The sequence below is a fragment of the Doryrhamphus excisus genome, chromosome 17 (assembly GCF_030265055.1).
Source record: "Doryrhamphus excisus isolate RoL2022-K1 chromosome 17, RoL_Dexc_1.0, whole genome shotgun sequence".
Classification (NCBI taxonomy): Eukaryota; Metazoa; Chordata; class Actinopteri; order Syngnathiformes; family Syngnathidae; genus Doryrhamphus; species Doryrhamphus excisus.
In genome coordinates, this window is record NC_080482.1 from 12,622,356 (window position 1) to 12,644,571 (window position 22,216).

General features: G+C 44.0%; 3 protein-coding genes and 1 pseudogene across 5 annotated transcripts; 3 read left to right on the plus strand and 1 right to left on the minus strand.

The window, feature by feature from the left end:
- The first annotated feature begins 666 nt into the window (after positions 1-666).
- dpy19l1l (dpy-19-like 1, like (H. sapiens)) lies at positions 667-10,097 on the plus strand. The gene is made up of 22 exons (XM_058053693.1): positions 667-1,022; positions 1,294-1,318; positions 1,757-1,844; positions 2,154-2,291; positions 2,569-2,689; positions 4,549-4,642; positions 4,756-4,813; positions 4,891-4,982; positions 5,171-5,270; positions 5,382-5,459; positions 5,568-5,654; positions 5,747-5,806; positions 6,427-6,507; positions 6,901-7,002; positions 7,070-7,141; positions 7,257-7,345; positions 7,424-7,445; positions 7,530-7,649; positions 7,718-7,892; positions 7,963-8,062; positions 8,920-9,045; positions 9,153-10,097. The coding sequence occupies exons 1-22, from the start codon at positions 791-793 to the stop codon at positions 9,313-9,315; spliced, it is 2,223 nt and encodes a 740-aa protein (XP_057909676.1). The 5' UTR covers positions 667-790; the 3' UTR covers positions 9,316-10,097.
- Positions 10,098-10,445: 348 nt separating this feature from the next.
- On the plus strand, positions 10,446-12,570 carry pkdc (protein kinase-like domain containing). Of its 2 annotated transcripts, XM_058053695.1 has the most exons (3): positions 10,446-10,552; positions 10,631-10,998; positions 11,732-12,569. In XM_058053695.1, exons 2-3 carry the CDS (start codon positions 10,634-10,636, stop codon positions 12,321-12,323), a joined length of 957 nt encoding a protein of 318 aa, XP_057909678.1. In that variant the 5' UTR covers positions 10,446-10,552; positions 10,631-10,633; the 3' UTR covers positions 12,324-12,569. The 2 variants fall into 2 exon arrangements, with proteins under 2 accessions (XP_057909678.1, XP_057909677.1); XM_058053694.1 differs by lacking the exon at positions 10,446-10,552 and having other exon boundaries at positions 10,572-10,998; positions 11,732-12,570.
- A 127-nt stretch (positions 12,571-12,697) lies between these two features.
- Positions 12,698-17,975, plus strand: herpud2 (HERPUD family member 2). Of its 2 annotated transcripts, none has more exons than XM_058053696.1 (9): positions 12,698-12,798; positions 13,391-13,695; positions 13,765-13,842; positions 13,930-14,034; positions 14,110-14,267; positions 14,350-14,451; positions 16,866-17,195; positions 17,277-17,388; positions 17,462-17,975. In XM_058053696.1, the coding sequence occupies exons 2-9, from the start codon at positions 13,549-13,551 to the stop codon at positions 17,639-17,641; spliced, it is 1,212 nt and encodes a 403-aa protein (XP_057909679.1). In that variant the 5' UTR covers positions 12,698-12,798; positions 13,391-13,548; the 3' UTR covers positions 17,642-17,975. The 2 variants fall into 2 exon arrangements, with proteins under 2 accessions (XP_057909679.1, XP_057909680.1); XM_058053697.1 differs by having other exon boundaries at positions 13,933-14,034.
- A 4,115-nt stretch (positions 17,976-22,090) lies between these two features.
- Positions 22,091-22,207, minus strand: LOC131105763 (5S ribosomal RNA; annotated as a pseudogene).
- Between the last annotated feature and the right edge of the window lie 9 nt (positions 22,208-22,216).

Sequence of the window (22,216 nt, forward strand, 5' to 3'; positions counted from 1 at the left end):
GCCCAAAGTCAGCTGGGATAGACCCACGACCTAGTGGTGGGTTTGGCTAGTGGCGAGTATGTGAACGAGTTAAAAGAGACAAGTACCCATGAGTCCCAATTCAATGACAAACTCGCGAGTTTTTAACGAGTCGTTCAATCCTTGTCAACTTGTTACTAATGTGTAGCAGCGTTGGGCGATACTGCAAAATATCTATGTGATATCAAGTTGATTCAAGGCCGGTTTTGCAATACTGAAATCGATATATTTAAATTGAAATTTTAAACATTCTTGACAAAATTACTTGCGATTGTGATTGTACATAAAATGATACATATTATTCAACAAAAGCAACTACAATTGGCTCCTGTTCAAATCGTTGGGACTGATGTGTCCAATGACTCTTTCCCCGAGTTGTAACAAAAAAAATATAAAATATATTTTAAAAAAATATATAAAAAATATATAAAATATAAAATAATATATAATATAAAATATCAAACAAAAGAAATATCACGAACATAGATATTTGTGAAAATAACATTCATTAATTCATTTTCTAAAGCTATTGGAACTAAAAATATTGAGCTCATCGTGCTAGTATCGGCCCGATACCGACACTACCGTTATTCGTCAAATGGTCGATATTTGGCTCGATCCTAACGCCCCTATGTGTAGAAAGTGAAGCGAAGTAGTGATTCGGGGGCGGATCTTGCCAGTAGGCACACGCCGCCGCTGTGTGGCCGCTCACATCGCGCTCACCTCCGGCTTCCTCCTCGCTGCCTACCCGTTCTGGCTCTCCGTGGCGACCATGGCGGCCAAAAATAGAAAGCAGACGGGGAAGAGTTCTTCCTCGCAGGGTGACAAAGGCGATAAGACCTCGCCGATTCCTCCTGGAGGTAAAAGTGTCTCCAGGCGGGCAGGCAGAGATGGCAAAGCTCACGGCGGTGGAGGCTCACACCAAAACGGGTTAACGGGCATCAGGAACAAGCTGGGGCTGACTGGCTGGGGGGCGGCCGGGCTGGGATTCACTCTCCTCCTCGGTAAGCTCCGACCGTTAGCCTGCTAGCTTAGCACTGGACGACCAAAACAGACTAAATATGAATAAATGACACGAACTTGTTATCTGCTATCCATCATTAGGCTAACGTTAGCTCACCTGTGCTACCAGTCATTAGACATCGTTTATTTACTCTATAAAACCACAATTTCCCTTACAAACTTGATCTGCTAAACGTCATTATCAAATCTGAGTACTGTCTCAACTATTCTCTCTCTAATTGTTTTTTTCTTTATTTTTTCCTCTGCCCACAGCTACCCTAAGCGGATATCTCCACTGGTGAGTGTTTATTATTATTATATATATAATGTATAATATATGAATGACACGCGGCACGGTGGCCGAGTGGTTAGCGCGCAGACCTCACAGCTAGGAGACCAGGCTTCAATTCCACCCTCGGTCATCTCTGTGTGGAGTTTGCATGTTCTCCCCGTGCATGCGTGGGTTTTCTCCGGGTACTCCGGTTTCCTCCCACATTCCAAAAACATGCTAGGTTAATTGGCGACTCCAAATGTGAATGTGAGTGTGAATGGTTGTTTGTCTATATGTGCCCTGTGATTGGCTGGCCACAAGTCCAGGGTGTACCCCGCCTCTCGCCCAAAGACAGCTGGGATAGGCTCCAGCACCCCCGCGACCCTCATGAGGAAAAAGCAGTAGAAAATGAATGAATGACACTACAGTCATGATTTTAAAAGCTCTATTTTCCTCCAACTTCAGGTATCATCTCACACAGCTCTTTGAGAACGACAGACACTTTTCACACTTGTCCAGCCTGGAGAAGGAGATGGCTTTCCGTACAGAAATGGTCAGATGTGCTCTATTTGCTGCACTGTCAGAAATTACCATGTTTATTAAGGTTACTGTGGTTATTATTGTTGCTAGTTTACTGCATTATACTTAGAGTTGTTTGTAATAGTCACCTATCTTATGTAAGATCTTACAAGCCGTACAAGCCTTCCTGGTAACCAGGAAACACATGCTCTATGATGTCAAGCAGAACGGTGTTTGCTGTCTGACACAATAAAAAGCTTCCTTTTACATCAGGTATTTTGGCCACCATTCTGTTTGCACTTGATGCTTTTAATCGATGGTGTCTGTCTTGTATGGATTTCAGGGTTTGTACTACTCTTACTACAAGACCATCATCGAGGCGCCCTCCTTCCTGCAGGGCCTGCACATGGTGATGAATGATCGGCTGACAGAGTACCCGCTGGTTATTAACACCCTGAAGAGGTTCAATCTCTACCCAGAGGTCATTTTGGACTTCTAATTACACATTTTATGTTTGCTGTCATGGATTCTGACTAAATACAACCAGTCCAGGACCATCTAGAAAAGCGTCAGAGCAATAGCCTGCTCCTACGTTGGATGAAAGTATCAACATTAATCATATATTCATTTTCCCCAAGTGTTCCTTATGGAATCAGTCTTAGACCCACTTTGACAAGAGGCTTGTGTGTGTGTGTGTTTGCTCCTCAGAAACAAAGGAAGCTTTTGAAACTGTGTTTGTGTGTGTGTGTACTCCCCAGGTGGTTCTGGCCAGCTGGTACCGGTTGTACATGGGTGTCATGGGTTACTTTGGCATCCCTACCAAGATGTGCTGGTCCATCAATAGAGGAGAAGGCATGACACCTGTGGACAGTTGTGAAGGTACAGTCGCCATGGAGACCCTGTGCGGGCTGCAAATACACAAATTTATACACACACGTCCACAATGAGTGTGCACACTGTCAAGCTACCATAGCAGATACAGTAGAGTAGGAGGAAGAAAGTGGTGACTCAAGTTAGTAAAATTATTTTATTACACACAAACACTTGTTTGCCAAAGTGTAAATAATGTGGGGGTTGAAGTTCACTTATTGATTAGTCAGTGTTTACATGAATGTGTTGCAATAGAGAGTGGTTTGTTGTGGGAGACACTGAATGGATTTGTGAGAAGATTAACTAGTGTCAGTCGTCATGACAACCTCCTAAAAAAAGATCAAATACACAAAAAAGTTGACTCTGTTTCTTAGTGGTTGGCCCAAAAGAAGGCACTCCTGTGATCAACGTCCTATATTTATATGTACAGTCATCCCTCGTTTATCACAGTTAATTGGGTCAAGACAAGACCGCCATAAGTGAATTTCTGCGAACTAAGATTCAGTTTTAATAAATTGAATACTTTTGTAGTTATGCCAATTACCTGTTTAAGATGTTCTAAATAAGTTTTTTTTTTTACATTATTATTATAGCCCTCCGGACATGAAATAATATGCAGTCACCTTTACATTTGTATTACCCAATAGTAGATGTAATCAGAGAAAGTAAAACATATTACACAGAAATAAGATAACATAGACTCACACATTAACAGTTCTTTGTTGCTACCAAAATGGTAGGCGGGGTAATGCACCTTATAGACGGTTGCAACTGGACCCCCGCCACCCACAAGAAGAAGAAAACGCAACAGCACCATGCAAATATGTCTGTCGTGTACAATGGTGACGTTATTTTCACTTTGGAAGTTGGATATTGAGTTCCGTAGCTACAGTGATACTTCCCCCTCACTGTGCCTGGGCTGCTGTGTCATGGTGTGGGAAGCTCACACAGGAAATTCCACTCCAACCGCTGGTTGTTTATACTAGGGACTGTCAATCAATTAGTATTGCGTTGAAGTTGAACAGTTTATTTATTCTAAATCACACCACAAATTGATCTGTAACCATGGCAAATGATTAGTCCTAAAGTCTAGTCTTAGTCTAAAAGTATTTTGCATGACCATATTTTCCCATTTTATCTTTTATTGGATCTTTTATTGTTGGTCATACTGTGTAATATAAAAGTTCTTGGTCATGCTGTTTAATAAAAAGTAAATTCAGCAATACTTTGGTTGCGTTATTTGTAATGCTGTGAGGAAGCTATTTTCATAACTGCATTCTACAATTCCACAAACAAAATTATTACAAAAAGAAAGAAAGGATCAGTACCAGATCGGCAAGCCCATTAAAAAAAAACGTATCAGAAGCCAAAAAATATGGATCGGGAATCCCTAATCACAACCTGAGTTGCAATCTGTGCAAGCTGCTTTTGTGTTTGACGTATTTTGAAAAAATCCGAAAGTTACTTCTACTAAGTTGATAAGCTGTTACGTTCTGCAGCTACAGACGATTTTTCTGGGGGAAAATGACCTGACCTGTGACCTGGCGATACAACTGGGGCCTCCGTCTTCCTCTATAGTGGGTAGCTTTATGATCACATACTTAATATAAATTAATACCAACTTAGGGTGAATGAGAAAACGGCCTATTTTGGGGGAATAAAAGCACAAATGGGCAGTTATTGTTGACTCGTCTGCTAGAGGAACTGTATGATGGTCCACTGTATGATAAACATGAAAAATGAAAAGTCAGTGATGGACTGTGTTTACCTCTGTGTCATGTTTTTGTCACTCAGGTGTTTGTGGATAAAAACTGAGCACACATGCTTGCTAACGCCTGTTCTCATTACATGTGTATTCTTCATGTCAGGCATGGGTGACCCGGCATACTTCTACGTCACCTGTGTATTCTTGCTCAACGGTGCGATGCTGAGCCTGTTCTTCCTGTATGGCACCTACCTCAGGTAATCATCCGTCTCACTCACCTTATGAAAAACCTGTTGGGTATGAGGAAGGTGCCAACAAAAGGAATTTAAACGCAGTGATGGAGAAATCCTCTTTTTTGTTTCTTCTCTAGTGGCAGCTGGCTGGGCGGCATTGTGACCACTTTGTGTTTTTTCTTCAATCATGGCGAGGTGAGGGCACTTCCTGGATGCTAAAACATGAATGTTGCTATCGTTAAACCAAGAACATCTTGTTCCATTTGTGTCAGAGCACCCGTGTGATGTGGACTCCTCCTTTGAGGGAGAGTTTTGCCTACCCCTTCCTCGTCTTGCAGATGTTGCTCCTCACTTTCATTTTGAGGTAAAGACTCCCGTTGTGTTCTTTATTGGTGTGCGCCACAAATAAAGGAATGTATGGGAAACACTGCCATGTAATGGGAAAGTTGTGTGTTTATTTTGTCAAAGTGCTGCACCAGTAGCATTTTAAATAGCTTTTTAAATTGGTGCCCTTCTTGTTTGTTTCTGCCCCCCCGCCATCCTCCACTCTAGAACCCGGAACCCGGGCAGGATGGCCTTGGCTGCTCTGGGCATCTCCACGTTGTGCTTCATGCTGCCATGGCAGTTTGCCCAGTTTGTGCTGCTCACTCAGGTAAACAGAGGGGAAGTCCAAATCTTCCCTAGGATGCCATGAATGGGCCAGCTATTCAACTTGTAATGGAAACAAATGTCAGGGTTTAAAATGTCTGCTTACTTTTATCAGGTGGCTTCCTTGTTTGCGTCATACATCCTGGGTTACCTCAGTTCTGCTAAGATGCAGTCAGTGTTGGTCACTCACATGGTATAGTACACCTTTGCGTCCTAAAACTGACATCCAGTCATGACATCCGTCATTGCTGATGGACTGTGCTCAGTGGCACCTCCTTTCCTTTGTATTCACTCATTGCAGGTCACGCTGGCCGTCTGCTTTGTGCTGATGTTTGGCAACTCCATGCTCCTCACGTCCTTCTATGCCTCCTCCCTTGTCTCCATCTGGGTAAGTCCAGTCTGGATGATGTCAGATGGAGCAGTAGAGGCCGATATAATTGTTCTTTTCTTGTAGACCATATTAACGTATGTGTTTCTCAGGCTATCGTTGCGTTGAGGGATCGGTTTACTCAGATCTTCAAAACTGGCCTCGTCTTCTGGGTAGGCATGACCACTTTCTGCTTCTTGTAGTATCCACTTTGATAACTTACTGTGCTTAGGGGTGTACAGTAATCCCTTTTTATTACCTTTAATAGGCTGCAGACCTGACCTCACTTGCAAATGTGCAAACCTCATTATCTGAAACTTTGCCATTGTTTAACACGAGGATACAACATTCTAACTACATTTATCGGTCAGGAAAGTGCAAAAATCACAATAGGTCCCCTTTAACAAATAATAAGTTGTAGTAGCTCCAATTGCCATCGTTGTTTTAAATCACAATTTTTTGTTTTTGCTTCAAGTTGTGGAAAAATTGTTTAAAAGCATCATCCTTAGGTCATAAATGCAAAGTTATAAAACATCTAAAAATGTACATGCATTGTTTTGTGACTCAGTTAAAGAAAAATGTTTCTGTTTGTTAAATAATGTTAAGATATCGTCTTGTGCATCGTCTCGTCTTGTGAGTTGAGTGTATCATGACACCCCTACAAGCTACATTCACAAGCAGTACCACTATAATGTGTTATGGCCCAAATGTATTCACGGCTGTAATTATGCAATGTTATACAAACTTGATCTCCTTTTGTTTTGAGTTCCTATTGTGTGCCCTTCCCCCTCAGGTCATGCAGGCTTTAGTTTGGGTCGGCTCCACTGTTCTGCTCAAATTCTTGCTGTCCACAATCCTTGGTGCTTCAGATGATGTGAGTTACTGTCTCTTTAATCATGCCTTTTGTTTGAGGAGATTAGGATCAATTGTTATATTGTCCCCTAGTGCTGCTTTTAAGAGCGATGTAGTGAGCGTAATTGTTCAATTAATGATTTAAGCGCTACTGTCACTTGGTGAGCTACTGTTTCTTTAAGAGGGTTAGTTTGTGTTACTAAGTGCTGCTGTCCATTTGAGAGTAACTGTGACTTAGAACTACTGTAATTTTAAGCGCGACTGTCACTTGAGGAAGCACTCGCTCTCAGAGTTGCTCACGAGAGTGACTAAGTGCACTTTTTAGAACTATACAATTCCCTTTAGGTTTATGTGTTGGTACCAAGCCACAGTGTGCTGTAAATAATGTACAGACATAATGGTTGTTGTTTTCCAGGCTCACATCAGTGCCTTGATCAAGTCCAAGTTCAGCAGCTACAAGGACTTCCACACACTCATGTACACGTGTGCTGCAGAGTTTAACTTCATGGAGTGGGAGGTGAAGAAATGGACTCACATCGTGTGTGCGAGTGTGTGTGTTTTAAACCTCATCTTCGCCCCATCAGACTCCTACACGCTACTGGAAAACGTTGCTGCTGCCAGTTAATGTGTTGTTGGTTGCTCTGATAGCAAAGACGGTGAGTCTTTGGAGATCATCGGCATTCCCACTTCATCTTTTCTTCAGTTTTTACATAGGAGGTGACTAAAACGGGCATCCTGCTCCGTGTGCAATTTCTTCTGTGTCCTTCTCAGATTGTTCAGGATGTCTTCCGATTCCTGAGGGATGGAGGGAAGGCACCTGTAGGGAACAATGGGGAGGATAAGGGTGACCAAGCTGTAAGGTCAGCTGTGGGTGTGTGGACATAATAATATGACCGGTGAATGTTTTTGTTCTTAGCTTCTTGTTATCTCTGTTGTAGGTGTGACGTCACCAAAGGAGAAGTAAGATATATTTCCTTGTATTTCATTTCTGATGTTCTAATGTCCAAAATATGTATTATGCGTATTTCCTCTGTGGCCCTGCAGATGGCCTACCACAGCCTGCAGCTGGTGGCGTTCACTCTACTGGCCATCCTCATCATGCGACTCAAGCTCTTCCTCACGCCTCACATGTGCATCATGGCCTCGCTGATCTGCTCCAGACAGGTCGGTCTCAGCCAATGACAGCTGTTTAAACGTGGATGAGCATGCACGTGACTATTAGTACCATGTAGTTGTTCAGCTGGCTCGGTGAGAAGGTGAAGCACCGGGCCGCTGTGGTCCTGGTCCTGGCCTTGATGGCAGTACAAGGAGTGGCCAACCTGCAGGCCCAGTGGGGCATCATTGGAGAGTTTAGCAACATGCCGCAGGAGGAGCTGCTGGACTGGATCCAGGAGAACACCAGCCCTGGTGAGGAATGCTGTTGTTGTAGTTGGCACGGCCAGCGCCCTCTGACTGTGTTTTGTCATCTGTGATCCAGACTCTGTGTTTGCTGGAGCCATGCCCACCATGGCCAGTGTCAAGCTGTCCACCGGTCGCCCCATCGTCAACCACCCCCATTATGAAGACGCTGGTCTGAGGTCAGTGAGAGCCATGTAACTGTTGTTGTAGTAGTAATAGTAGTCAACCACTGTACAGGGAACACATGAAGGACATGTACAATGCAGTAATTAAAAGATGAAATAAAATAATTACATGAAACAGCAGTATAAAAAATGACAAATCCTTACCTTTATTGACTACAGCTTATTGGGAGGAGGTACAGTAAAAGAGGCAGGAGAACAAATGTAGCAATAATTAGACCACTAAGCTTAGTTATGCTGCGTTTACACTTGCACGATCTTTGTCCCTGCAGTGGTACGCAATTTTGCATGCCAATAAGTAAATTGGTTGCTAACACGTGGGAAGTATGTGTAAATTGTGTGGAGCTGCGTGCCAGTGGGCAAAGAAAATTGTGAAATATTCAAAATTTGTGACACACATGATTTCCGTGACGTAGTTATGAATGGAAGATGAACGCAACACAAACAATGCAGGCGGCAAGTATCAAAACGTGCCTTAGCGCGTCTCATTCACATGAATGGGTTCACTTTCCCAGCACCTCTTGGAGTGAGTCGGGGGGAATTCTCAAGTAATTTCTGCAGTGTCTTAGATCTCTTGTGATTTTCTGTTAATAACTATGTCCGGTACTGAAGAGGTTGTCTTATGAAAAATTGCTGGGATTGAATGAGTTAATAAGTGATGTTATTCATTCCATGTACTGTAGCTTCAGATAAGGCACGCACTGTATTCATCTGCACGAGACCAGTACACACTGCACCCGGTCCAGGGTATATCCCACCTCTCATCCAAAGTCAGCTACTCTGGATCCCTATGAGGAGAAGCGGTGTTGAAAGTGAAGCAATGGCTGTGATGCTAATGTGTGTTGATGTTACAGGGAGAGAACAAAGCTGGTCTACTCCATGTACAGCCGCATGTCTGCAGACAGCGTGAAGAGCAACCTAAAGAAGCTGGGAGTGGACTACTTTGTTCTGGAAGATTCTTGGTGCACCAGGAGGACAAGGTACGACACACACCAGTACACACTCATAACCTGCAACTGTTTACTTTTACAAATGATCTTCATTTTAGTTGGCATAGTTTATGAGTGACATGTTTCCCTTGGTTTAGACCTGGCTGCAGCATGCCAGAGATCTGGGATGTGGAGGATCCCCAAAACATGGGTAAAACTCCTCTTTGCACTCACATGTCAAGGAATTCGTGGCCTCACTTCACCACAGTCTTTGCCAATCACATCTACAAAGTCCTCAAAGTGGCCAAAGATGTCAGATAACAGTGAAGACGACAGATAACAACCCAACTTCACTGTCACCACCGCTGCTTTTCAAGTAGCATCAATACAGTATCTCCCTTTTTTGTGCAGCGATGCAGGGAATCTTGCGCCTTCTGTTTTGTTACATGGGATCTGTTATTGTGTCTCAAGAGAAAATGATTACTTCATTGGTTTACATGATGTCCACATGCTGTGAAAGCAATACCTACAAAAGACAGCAGCCAACCACTCATTCTGTTGTTTTGTACGGCATTATTACTTTGTATTTATTTGTGTGCTCACGTGTACACAAGGCCAGTGAAGTTGTCTTTTTGTGTATGAAGTACATTGATCATGTGGATTGCCTTTACACTTTGTTGATCGAGCAGTAAGAGTATGAGGCAGATGCGCCCCATTCAGTTCAAGTCACAACAATTCATCCCTTGTTTTTATTTCCTCTGTTAGATCTCATACTGCCAAGCCACAATATGTGTAGCAGTACTTACATCTCAGTGGTAGTAGCATGGGGTTTGGAAAATGGTCTTTTGTGACACATAACGCGAGATATGAGGAGACAACTAGCGTTGCAACAAACTAAAGGGTTAGCCTCAATGTGCCACAGTGAGTGATGGGACAAATACATCACAAAGTTCATTTTGTAAATAAATGTACAATGCTTTTTTTAATGAACGTTTTCAATCCCTTTTTAATGCGTTTAGCATTCCTTCCTTTTTGCTGTCTATGCGTGTTGCACATGTCTTTTGTAATATTGTTTGTATTGAAATAAAGGGTCTGATTTCTTATGAAGACTTGTCTTTAGTCATCTTCAACCTTCAGACAGGAGAAGTATTACAAAACGTTTCATTCTTTGCTGTACCTGGGGAGTTGTGCTATTTATTTTTTATGTTATAGTACAAAAACATGGGAGAACTACAACACACACAAAAAACACAGTGTAAAGAAAAATGGATAAAATAAACATTCACAATGTATGCATGTATAATTGAACCTTTTTCTAAAATTGATATAGATATAGAAATATAAATTTGAATATCAAAGTGCTCCACCCTATCCTTTGATTTTTCAGTATGCAGCTCAGTTTGGAAAGTGCTGTTTTAAACCAATAACGTCTCCAGTTATAACCTCCAGTTCGTTAGGGGGCAGTAATGGTCATTCAGCGTCGTTTCTGTGACACGTCGTAATGTATCCTTAAACGTCACAGTCGTCCACAGGGCGCTTCCGGTATCATCTTTTAAAGGTAGGTGGCACCCTCACAAGAAAACCTTAAATGTTTATTATCCGTGTGGGTTGTTCTAGTTGTAATGTTTCACACCAGCAAATGAAGCAGGAGTACCAGGACGTGGTTCTGCGGGCGTGCGGCGCTTCCTCCCTGCATGTCGGCGCCAGGATCCAAAGTCTATGGAGCGGCTACGGGGAGATAGTACGCCTCCACCTGGACGGCTGCGACCGGGCCTCAGTGGTCGTCAAACATGTCACGTTCCCCACACAGGTGGAGGAGAACACCCCCGAGGGTCGCTCGCACCGTAGAAAAGTCAGGTCTTACGAGGTGGAGACGCATTGGTACCAGAACTATTCTACCAACCACTCGTGTCGGACACCATCTTGCCTGGCTGCTTGTTCCCATGGAGACGAGATGATTATCGTGCTGGAGGACCTGGATGTGGCTGGATATGACCAGCGAAGGTACACTAACTCCCGAAACTTTAATTGTTATGTATTTAATGTTATATGAAACTGGTAAAAGCCGATTCACCTCTTTTCTCTGTGTGGAGTTTGCATGTTCTCCCCGTGCGTAATCTCATCCAGATACTCCGGTTTCCTCCCACATTCCAAAAACATGCTAGGTTAATTGGCGACTCCAAATTGTCCATAGGTATGAATGTGAGTGTGAATGGTTGTTTGTCTATACGTCTGTATGATTGGCTGGGCCATACTGGACTGGTCGCCAGCCAACCACAGGGCACATATAGACAAACAACCATTCACACTCACATTCATACCTATGGACAATTTGGAGTCGCCAATTAACCTAGCATGTTTTTGGAATGTGGGAGGAAACCGGAGTACCCGGAGAAAACCCACGCATGCACGGGGAGAACATGCAAACTCCACACAGAGATACCCGAGGGTGGAATTGAACCCTGGTCTCCTAGCTGTGAGGTCTGCGCGCTAACCACTAGACCGCTGTGCCGCCCAAAACTTTAAATTATTGATTTTAAATTATTTGTACAAATTACTGTTTACACTGTACATTGTTCATATTTGATGTAATCTATTTATTCTCCACATTATTATTTATTATTACACGGGAGCCATGCAACGACATTTCATTGGCAATTTCACTGCTGTGTTATTGTGCAATGACAATAAAGAAAGTCTATGTTAATGATAACAGGCACTTTTGTTGTCCTTGTAGGACCAGCGTGAAGGACAAAGAGATGAGGGCGTGTCTCAGCTGGCTGGCCCACTTCCACGCTCTCTTCTTGGGTGTGACACCAGAGGGGCTGTGGGCGGTGGGCACCTACTGGCACCTGGAGACCCGCCCTGACGAGCTGAAGGTCATGGATGATGCCCGGCTCAAGGCGGCCGCCGGCGACATTGACAGGATCCTCAGCCAGTGCCGCTTCCAGACCATCGTGCATGGAGATGCTAAGCTGGCCAACTTCTGCTTCTCTCGCAGCGGACAGGAAGTGGCGGCGGTGGATTTCCAGTATGTTGGTGGAGGCTGTGGCATGAAAGATGTGGTGTACTTTTTAGGGAGCTGTATGGAGGAGAGCGAGTGTGACAAGAAGGTTCCAGGTCTGCTGGAGCATTATTTCTCTGAGTTGAAAAGGTCTGTGAGCACAGATGTGGACTTTGCAGCACTAGAGGAAGAGTGGCGGGAAATGTTTGCATTCGCCTGGACAGACTTTCATCGTTTTCTGTTAGGATGGATGCCTGGCCACTGGAAGATCAACCGGTACAGCAAACAGCTCACAAAGGAGGTTCTGCATAAGCTGAAGCTCTAACGCCACTTTGAACATTTTCATTCATTCAATATTACTTAATTCATATATATATATAAGTATATATAAGTCAAGTATGTGCATCACTCCGCTTCCAGATAAAATGGTATTTTTCTTTATTAAAAACATATCTCTGATGTGAATGTATCTCTGGCGTTTCCTAGAATGTATGGTTCTTCTGCAAAAACGTTTTTTTTTTAAAATAATCTGATTTCTACACTCTGTAAAACTCTCTATTCATAAGCCTAAAGTTATTTTAAATAATATATTTCAAACATGTTGAATCGTATATATAGTTGTATTGTTTATAATGTATTTAAATTATACTAAAATTGTTATATTTTCATTTGTTTACGTTCAATGCAGAAGCCATATTGTCAGCTGATATTGTGACGTCATTTCCGCTTCCGATAGTACAACAACAAGAAAGGCCAAGAAGAAGAACGAGGACCAGACGACGTTCCAGAAGTTTGGACAGGTATAATGGCTGACGCTACCTCAGTGACATGGCTCTATCACGCCGGGAGATGAAAGTTTCGACGCGATGTCAAAGTGAACATGGGGGCGGCCTGGTGTAGCAGGCGTAGCTAATGTTAGCCAGAAAGCGAATCAAGCTAGCGATAGCACCCAAGCTAACGCTGGTAACATAACAGCTGTTGAACAAACACACCTCAAATACCCTTTGTGTTGAATATTTTATTTATTAAACCTGTTGTGTATGTTTTAACAAATTTTCACGTCGATATCGATTGACACGATGTAGGTTTTGTCATAACAAAACACGGAGCGTCCTGTTCCCAAACCTGTTATATCACACATTTGACATAATTAATAGCGTTTCCTATACGTAGCAATTGCACACAGCACTTTCAAGTCATGTCAAAAGTTGCTGCTAATATTTAGACCACATGAACAATCCAAAATAAAGGAAACGAATATTAGAAGCGGCTTGATAAAGTGCAGATTTACATCTGTGTAAACTACAACCACAATTATAAACATTAAACCTGCATACGCCAACCTTGTATTGGAGTGGCCACTAAATAGCTTCTCTCCTCTCTTTACACCAGAAATCCCCACAAACTCCTCACCCACAGATGAGGTTGTTTTAAAGGGGGAACCGCCCCCCCCCCCCCCCATCCTGTGCACAGCAGTGATTCTGGTTGTGAGGCAGCATGGAGAGGATTTGAGAGGTTCCTCCTCAGGTGAGACCTGAGTAATAAGAGCTATGGACCCAGGGGCAGCAGATCGCCCTGTCACCCTGGTCATCAAGGCCCCCAACCAGAAGTACCAGGACCAGACCATCACCTGCTTCCTCAGCTGGACCGTGGAGAAACTGAAGAAGCACATCTCCAATGTGTATCCCAGCAAGCCCGTAAGTCCTCCTTTACGTCCACCTCCATCCACGTGTCTCATTCACCATGTGATGGTGCTTGTGTTGCAGCGCTCCAAAGACCAACGTCTGGTTTACTCGGGAAAGCTCCTGCAGGACCATTTCCAGCTCAAAGACGTGCTCCGGCAGGTATGCATCCATCACAGCAGGACCCACACTCAATGACTTGAGTTATATGTAAACCCTAAATGGCTTTATCCTGTCCTTATCTCCCAGCAGCAGGATGATTACTACATGTTACACCTGGTGTGCAACTCTCACACCCCCCCAGGGTCGCCTGTCCCTCAGAGGACCTCCACCGTCAACACTGCAGACATCAGCGTGTGTGCCGCCATCACTTCTGTTTGTCCTCTGTGTACACATGACGCTCATATGTTGTCTTCATTTTTATTTCAGAGCTCAGAAACGGCAAACTCATCTTCTGCCGCTGCATCACATTCAGACAGTCTACCATCCTCCTCTTCCTCCATCCCAGTGGGGCATGGTGAGCTCAGGCATCGTGGTGTCCCCTCCCCGCTGAATCCTCCTCAGACGCCTGCTGGCGCCCCTCAGTGGTGAGCAAACATATCATCACATTGTTGTTTCTTCGCTCTCTAAAATACCTCATGCGTGCTAAGTCATCTACTTCCTCACCAGGCCTCACGGTGCTCAGGTGCCTATGCAAGGCGGCCAGATGTTCATGCCCATGCAGATGTTGTGGTGGCAGCAGATGTACGCCCAACACTACTACATGCAATAGTGAGTATACTCTCTTGTTAACTAGTAATATGTGCAAATACTGTGTGAACTATGATTTGGCCTTTTTATCACCAGTGGTGGCACAGTTTCGTGAGTTTTGTTGTTTGGCATTTGTGTATTCCAGACTGTTGGAAATGTTCTAATCACAAGGTCCAAACCTCAAAACATTCCAGTTAAACATACAAAAAACGTGGCCAACGACCATCCATCCATCCATCCATTTTCCTCCGCTTATCTGGGTCCGGGTCGCGGGGGCAGCAGTCTTAGTAGGGAAGCCCAGACTTCCCGGTCCCCGGCCACCTCCTCCAGCTCCACCGGGAGGACACCAAGGCGTTCCCAGGCCAGCTGTGAGACATAGTCCCTCCAGCGTGTCCTAGGTCTGCCCCGGGGCCTTTTCCCGGCTGGGCATGCCCGGAACACCTCACCAGGGAGGCGTACGGGAGGCATCCGGACTAGATGCCCGAGCCACCTCAACTGACTCCTCTCGATGTGAAGGAGAAGCGGCTCTACTCTGAGCCCCTCCCGGATGACTGAGCTCCTCACCCTATCATGACCATAGGTGAGGGTGGGAACATAGATCCACCGGTAAATTGAGAGCTTTGCCCTCCGGCTCAACTCTCTTTTCACCACGACGGTCCGGTACAGCAACCGCATTACTGCTGAGGCTGCACCGATCTGTCTGTCGACCTCACGCTCCCACTTTCCCTCACTCGTGAACAAGACCCCGAGATACTTAAACTCCTCCACCTGGGGCAGGACCTCATTCCCAACCCAGAGGGAGCACTCCACCCTTTTCCGACTGAGAACCATGGCCTCTGATTTGGAGGTGCTGAGTCTCATCCCAGACGCTTCACACTCAGATGCAAACCGTCCCAGTAAACACTGAAGGTCGCAGCCCGAAGAAGCCATAAGGACCACATCATCTGCAAATAGCAGAGATGAGATTCTAAGGCCCCCGAACCGGACTCCCTCAACACCTTGGCTGCGCCTAGAATTCTGTCCATGAAAATGTGAACAGAATCTGTGACAAAGGGCAGCCTTGGCGGAGACCAATGTTTACCGGAAACAGGCTTGACTTACTACTGGCAATGTGAACCAGACTCCTGCCCCGTTTGTACAAGGACCGGATAGCACGTAGTAGCGCGCCACCAATCCCGTACTCCCGGAGCACCCCCCAAAAGGACGCTACGAGGGACACTGTTGAATGCCTTTTCCAGGTCCACAAGTGGCCAACGACCATGATACGCTAATATTTTTGTTATAGTAGTAGTTTTATAATAATAGTTTTGTTCACACGTAATCGTCAATACCTCAGCAAGTAGTCAAGGCTAAAGAAGCTCATATCCACTCACAATTTGCTCGTGTTTATTTAACATTTTCGTTGTGAAGTAGCACGTTTGAGTCGCTTGGCCTTCCGTATACTCAATATTATACAATATTAAGAATGAATTTGTTATATTTTTAAGCAATTTTTGTTGTAATTTACTTAAAGGGCCTCATACCTCGGTTTGGTCTTATCATGTGAGCAGTACGGCGGTGTGCCCGTCCTGATCTGATGAACAAATAAGCATTGAGCACAAATGAATACGTTCTTTCTTTTTTTTTTTTGCTTTCACTTTGTCCTTGGAGTGCCCTAGGTAGTGGTCCATGTGAGCCATAACTAGAACCGCCACTGGGGAGCAGTGGTGTTTCCCTGCTAGTAAGAGCCAGACCAACAGTGAGAGCAATTTTCATAGAAATTACCTGACATTTTATTTAGACAAAAGGTGTGTCAATGTCGACATAAGCAACTTTTTAATAATAATAACTCAGTGGACATGCTGCACGGCGGACGAGTAGTTGGCGCGCAGGCGACACAGCAAGGAGACCACAGTTCGATTCCACCCTCGGGGATCTCTGGTTTTCTCCGGGTACTCCGGTTTCCTCCCACATTCCAAAAACATGCTAGGTTAATTGGTGACTCCAAATTGTCCATAGGTGTGAGTGTGAATGGTTGTTTGTCTAAATGTGCCCTGTGATTGGCTGGCGACCAGTCCAGGGTGTATCCCGCCTCTCGCCCGAAGACAGCTGGGATAGGCTCCTGCACTCCTACGACCCTTGTGAGGATAAGTGGCATAGAAAATGGATTGATGGACTTGAGTGGGTCGACATACAGTAGACATGTTGTAGGATCAAATTAAGTGTGTCTCACCATAATTGTAGTTTATTTTGTATATTATCATCATGTAATGGTGTGTTGATAACAACATGGTACACAGATTTTCTCAAATTGACTCGGAAAATGCAAATAGTTGAAAATGAGCATTACAGGGCTGGAGTGGAACGTAGTCTTAGCAGTGATCAGTTAGTTGGCGTGTATTTCTGTCTCATTCACCCACAAATGTAGTCTGTTTCTGTCATCTTCCACCTGACAGTCAAGCAGCGGTGGCAGCATCTCAGCCCCCCACCGCCCCGCCCCCGTCTGTGCAGCCGCCACCCCCCCACCCCAACGAAGCCGTGCAGCCGCCCTTGGGGCCCGCCCCGGCTGCCGCTAATCCCCTGCCGGAGAACCCGCCGCAGGCCAACGCCAACATTCAGATGAACGCGCAGGGCGGGGCGGTGCTGAACGAGGATGAGCTAAACCGCGACTGGCTGGACTGGATGTACACGCTGTCCCGTGCTAGCGTCCTGCTGAGCATCGTCTACTTCTACTCTTCCTTCAGCCGCTTCATCATGGTGGTGGGCGCCATGCTGCTGGTCTACCTGTGAGTCTCTCTTCTCAACCTGGATTGTCAGAAGTTGACCAGAATTTGATTGTTATTTTTTTGTGGGGTGTTTTCATTTAGGCACCAGGCTGGTTGGTTTCCCTTCAGGCCACAGGAGCAGAACCTTCAAGGAGCTGAACAGGCGCAAGCTCCTCAGGAAGAAGTGCGGCAGCATCAGGACATGCAGGAAATGGTAAAGTTCTAACACGTAGGTGCTTCACACGGCCTGTGTTGTTAAACTCTCTGTGTGTGCAACCGTCCTCCAGGAGCGTCTAATGGATGACGGTGTGGAAGATGAAGACAGCTCAGAGGAAGGAGTACAAGAGGACCCCACACAGGCGGCCCCCGCCCTCCCAGAGCCCAGCTTGCTTACCACCGCCTGGTCCTTCATCTGCACCTTCTTCACCTCACTCATACCCGAGGGACGCCCCGTCCAGGCCAACTAGACCACCCTTTCCCCTCCTACTCATCCTCGTTAGTCCTTTACACCTCAACACGTCACACAACCTGACGTACCTTTTAATTACTGAGTCACAGCAGTGAACTATTAGACAATAAATCTTAGAGCGCTTAAGCGGTGAAGGGTTGCTTTTGATCAAGAGAAGCCAGAGCGACGTGTCTTCTATGTCAAACTTGCTGCAGAATGGAAAGTGGATGATGACATACAGGTTGCATCATGTTTGCATATTTAAGGCTAAAAGCTCTATTTACACATGTAACTAAATCTTTCTTTAATTCATACGTGTACATTTTTTTGGAATAAAAATCTTTCTTCCTGTGTGTCATCTTCTGTCCTGCAGGTGGCAGCATGTTCTACTGTACAGTACAGGGTGTCCCACAAATCTGGGCATATAATATTCATTCATTCATTCACTGTCCCTTATCCTCATGCAGGGGTGCTGGAGCCTATCCTAGCTGTCTTCCGGCGAGAGGGGGGGTACACCCTGGACTGGTGGCCAGCCAATCACAGGGCACATATAGACAAACAACCATTCACACTCACATTCATACCTATGGACAATTTGGAGTCACCAATTAACCTAGCATGTTTTTGGAATGTGGGAGGAAACCGGAGTACCCGGAGAAAACCCACGCATGCACGGGGAGAACATGCAAACTCCACACAGAGATGGCCGAGGGTGGAATTGAACTCAGGTTTCCTAGCTGTGTGGTCTGCATGCAAACCACTCATCCACTATGGTAAAATCCCTTATAGTGGAATGACTCATCTGCCTCTCATGACAGAGGACGCAAGTTTGATTCCCAGCCAGCGTTGCACCAGCAAGAGCATCGAGCATAAAAACAAGCTAATTTGTCATATGTTTGCCTCATACCAATAACTTTATACCTTTGATAGAGGTACAAATACGCATTACACAGTTCTGTGTCCAGACTTTAGCGACACCCTGTGGTGGATGAGCGGACCTCCACCAAGGATAAACATCTCAACGTGACTCATTTGATTGAAAAATGACTCCCATCCTGTAGGTGGCACTAATGCGCATTACAAAAAATGCGCCGGTTGTCACATCTGACCAACTCTCTCCATCACAGCTCCATCTGTTGGCTGTGGTGTGTCACTGCACCACTTTTCCCTCCATGCTAGTGGACCGTACCGACTAACTCCAAAATGCAGTCGACCAGCTTGCTAACATCCCATCCGTGACATCAACGCGAGCCTCAGCTGGACGTGAGCGAGGCGCCGTGAGACTGTGAGGTCATGTGACAGGGTACACTTCAGAACAGTCGTCCAAAAGGCCGTAATACAATCAGCATGGATTTCTGTGTATTAATTATGCATGACATGAGCTTGACGACCGCTTGATTGGGTTAAAGTCCCCCCTCCTACCGCGAGACGTCCATCCAATCGGGTTAGGATCTTCCTCCCCTCGCTTTCCTGCTTGCTCCTTATCCTAAAAAGATTTGTCTAAGAGTGTTTGGCTTCTTGTAGGACGTTTCATCATCTTAATAAGTTGTTGTTATTCAGCTTCTTTCCCTGCTATCAGACCTCCTTATCTCGAGAGGACACCTTATTAGCTACAACCATCTCTAGTATGTGTGTGCGTGTGTGTGTGCACGCGCACCTTTTTAAATTGCTAGAATAGGAATAAAACACATTTGACTATAAAATACTATAAAATGGGTTTTCATTGTATTTTAATTAAATGATTGCATTTGATTATAACGATATATTGTATATATAATATTAAAAATATGTTATAATTGTTATCATTTTTCATTATCATTTTTGCTATTAACAAGAATAATATACATTTTATTTGCAGTATTTGTTTTTTATTTTATACAATAATAACAAATACTTGTGTGCTAAACTAGAACAAATTCATTGTCATTAAAAATTATTATGATATATTATTATTATAATATAATCAGCATTATTATTTTTATTGATATTACTGTAATAAGACTACATTTTATTAGTAGTGTGTTTTAAATTTATACAAATATAACAGTAAAAAAATAATGCAAAATGTGTTATTTTAATTTTTTAAATAATGAATAATATTGTATATGTATCTTTAAATACCAATAACATTAAAATATAATAATAATTTATTAGCTTTAAGTTGAATTAAATATTAACTTCTTAACTTATTGTAACATTAATAATTAATATCAATTTAAGTATTCATGAATATATTAAATAATTACTCATATAAATGTTTTACAATTAAATGAAATAAACAGTAAGAGATGGTCAAATCTGAAAGCACTAAAATCTGATAATAATACTAACTACTTTACTTTACTTTGTTATATTATTGACAAATTGGAAGCAAAAAAATATATATATTTTTTACTGTTTACATGAATTATTTTGATAAATGATAAAGCTTAGCACAAAGACAATGTAGCCAAACAGCAACATAGTGATGCTAACACGACGCTGCTAAATGTAAATGTTTGTGTTTTTTAGCAACGCTTTCCGCTCCTCTTAGTCGTCTTTAGTGTCCAAACAGTCGGAGCACATTTCATCACTAACATGTCCTTGCTCGTCTCCAGAGCACTTTGTGGCGTCTGCGTCCACCTGCAGACACCACATCCATCACTCGGCTTGCTCTTAACCTATTAGCATACGGTTAGCAACATGGGCGCCGCCGCCTCAACCCTGAGCGAGCGGCCGCTAAAAGCCTCGGCGTAGGAAAATGGGCCAAAATGCAGAATTGATATAAAGGACATTAGCATTAGCTGGGCACGGCGCTGCTGTCCGTTGTGTAAATGACATCCCACAATGCACCGTGGCACGCGGCGGCTGTTGCTAGCTGTAATTAGCTCCGCCATGCGTCATGGCGGACGGCCTTGCCCTTCCCCCGCCCTCTAATCCAATCTGAGGAAGTTATTTATTTCTTTATTTATTTCCTTTCGGCCATTCTTATCAGGAGGGAAGATTCTTCCTTCTACCAACTCATTTGAGGCTAGCGGGCGGTGCTCTGCTGATGCTGATTGGCTGTGCACGGACACGTGCACGTGTGTGTAAAAACATCAACATTTACAGTCAGTAGTACGGAGGCCGACACAAGATGATACAAATGTCAGCATGGTGATGCTGGTATACACTCACGTTTATTTCTCACTTTAGTTTATTTTTTATATCATCACATTGTATTTTTACTATTTGAAAAAAATATTTTTAATTTTATTGTCACATTTTATAGATTTATTTTTTTTTCAATTTAATGAATGAAAAAATGTACAACTGGTTTTGGACTGTTACATTTAAAATATGTTTATTATTTTAGTCTATCTTGTGTTCAACTGTGCCAAGTGTATTTTAAAGATCCTGACACCAGGGAGTACTCCAGGATGTGATTGTTATTATTATTCATTCATTCATTCATTTTCTACCGCTTTTCCTCACGAGGGTCGCGGGGGGTGCTGGAGCCTATCCCAGCTGTCTTCGGGCGTAAGGCGGGGTACACCCTAGACTGGTCGCCAGCCAATCACAGGGCACATATAGACAAACAACCATTCACACTCACATTCATACCTATGGACAATTTGGAGTCACCAATTAACTTAGCATGTTTTTGGAATGTGGGAGGAAACCGGAGTACCCGGAGAAAACCCACACATGCACGGGGAGAACATGCAAACTCCACACAGAGATGCCCGAGGGTGGGATTGAACCCTGGCTGTGAGGTCTGTGCGCTAACCCCTAGACCACCGTGCCGCCCTGTTATTATTATAGTATACAAAATTATTATTATTATACAATCACAATAGCTCTTTATAAGTTCCATCCATCCAACCATTTTCCTCCGCTTATCGGGGTCCGGGTCACGGGGGCAGCAGTCTTAGAAGGGAAGCCCAGACTTTCCGGTCCCCGGCCACCTCCTCCAGCTCCACAGGGAGGACACCAAGGCGTTCCCAGGCCAGCTGTGAGACATAGTCCCTCCAGCGTATAAGTTAGAATCCTTAATAATATAATTACCAACCATGTACTATACATTTTTATATACCTTTTTTATATTCATTTATTGAAATAAATATAGACTAAAAATATAAAAAAGAAAATATATTAAAATATTTTAATATATCTGACATATGTTTTATATGAATATAAAAAACAATATATCTCTATAATAAAAGTAATTTTACATAAAGTAAATTAATTGGTGCCCAGCCAATCACAGGGCACATAAAGACAAACAACCATTCACACTCACACCTATTATTATATATACATTCATACCTATGGACAATTTGGAGTCACCAATTAACCTAGCATGTTTTTGGAATGTGGGAGGAAACCAGAGTACTCGGAGAAAACCCACGCATGCACGGGGAGAACATGCAAAGGGTGGAGGGTGGAACTGAACTCGCGTCTCCTATCTGTGTGGCCTGCGCGCTAACCACTCGGCACCGTGTAGCCTAGCTTATAGCACCTGGTATTCCCAGTCGGTCTCCCGACGAAGTACGAACCAGGCCCGACTCTGCTTAGCTTGCGAGATCAGACGAGATCGGGCGCACAAAGGAGTGTGGCCGTAAGCTGTGTATGA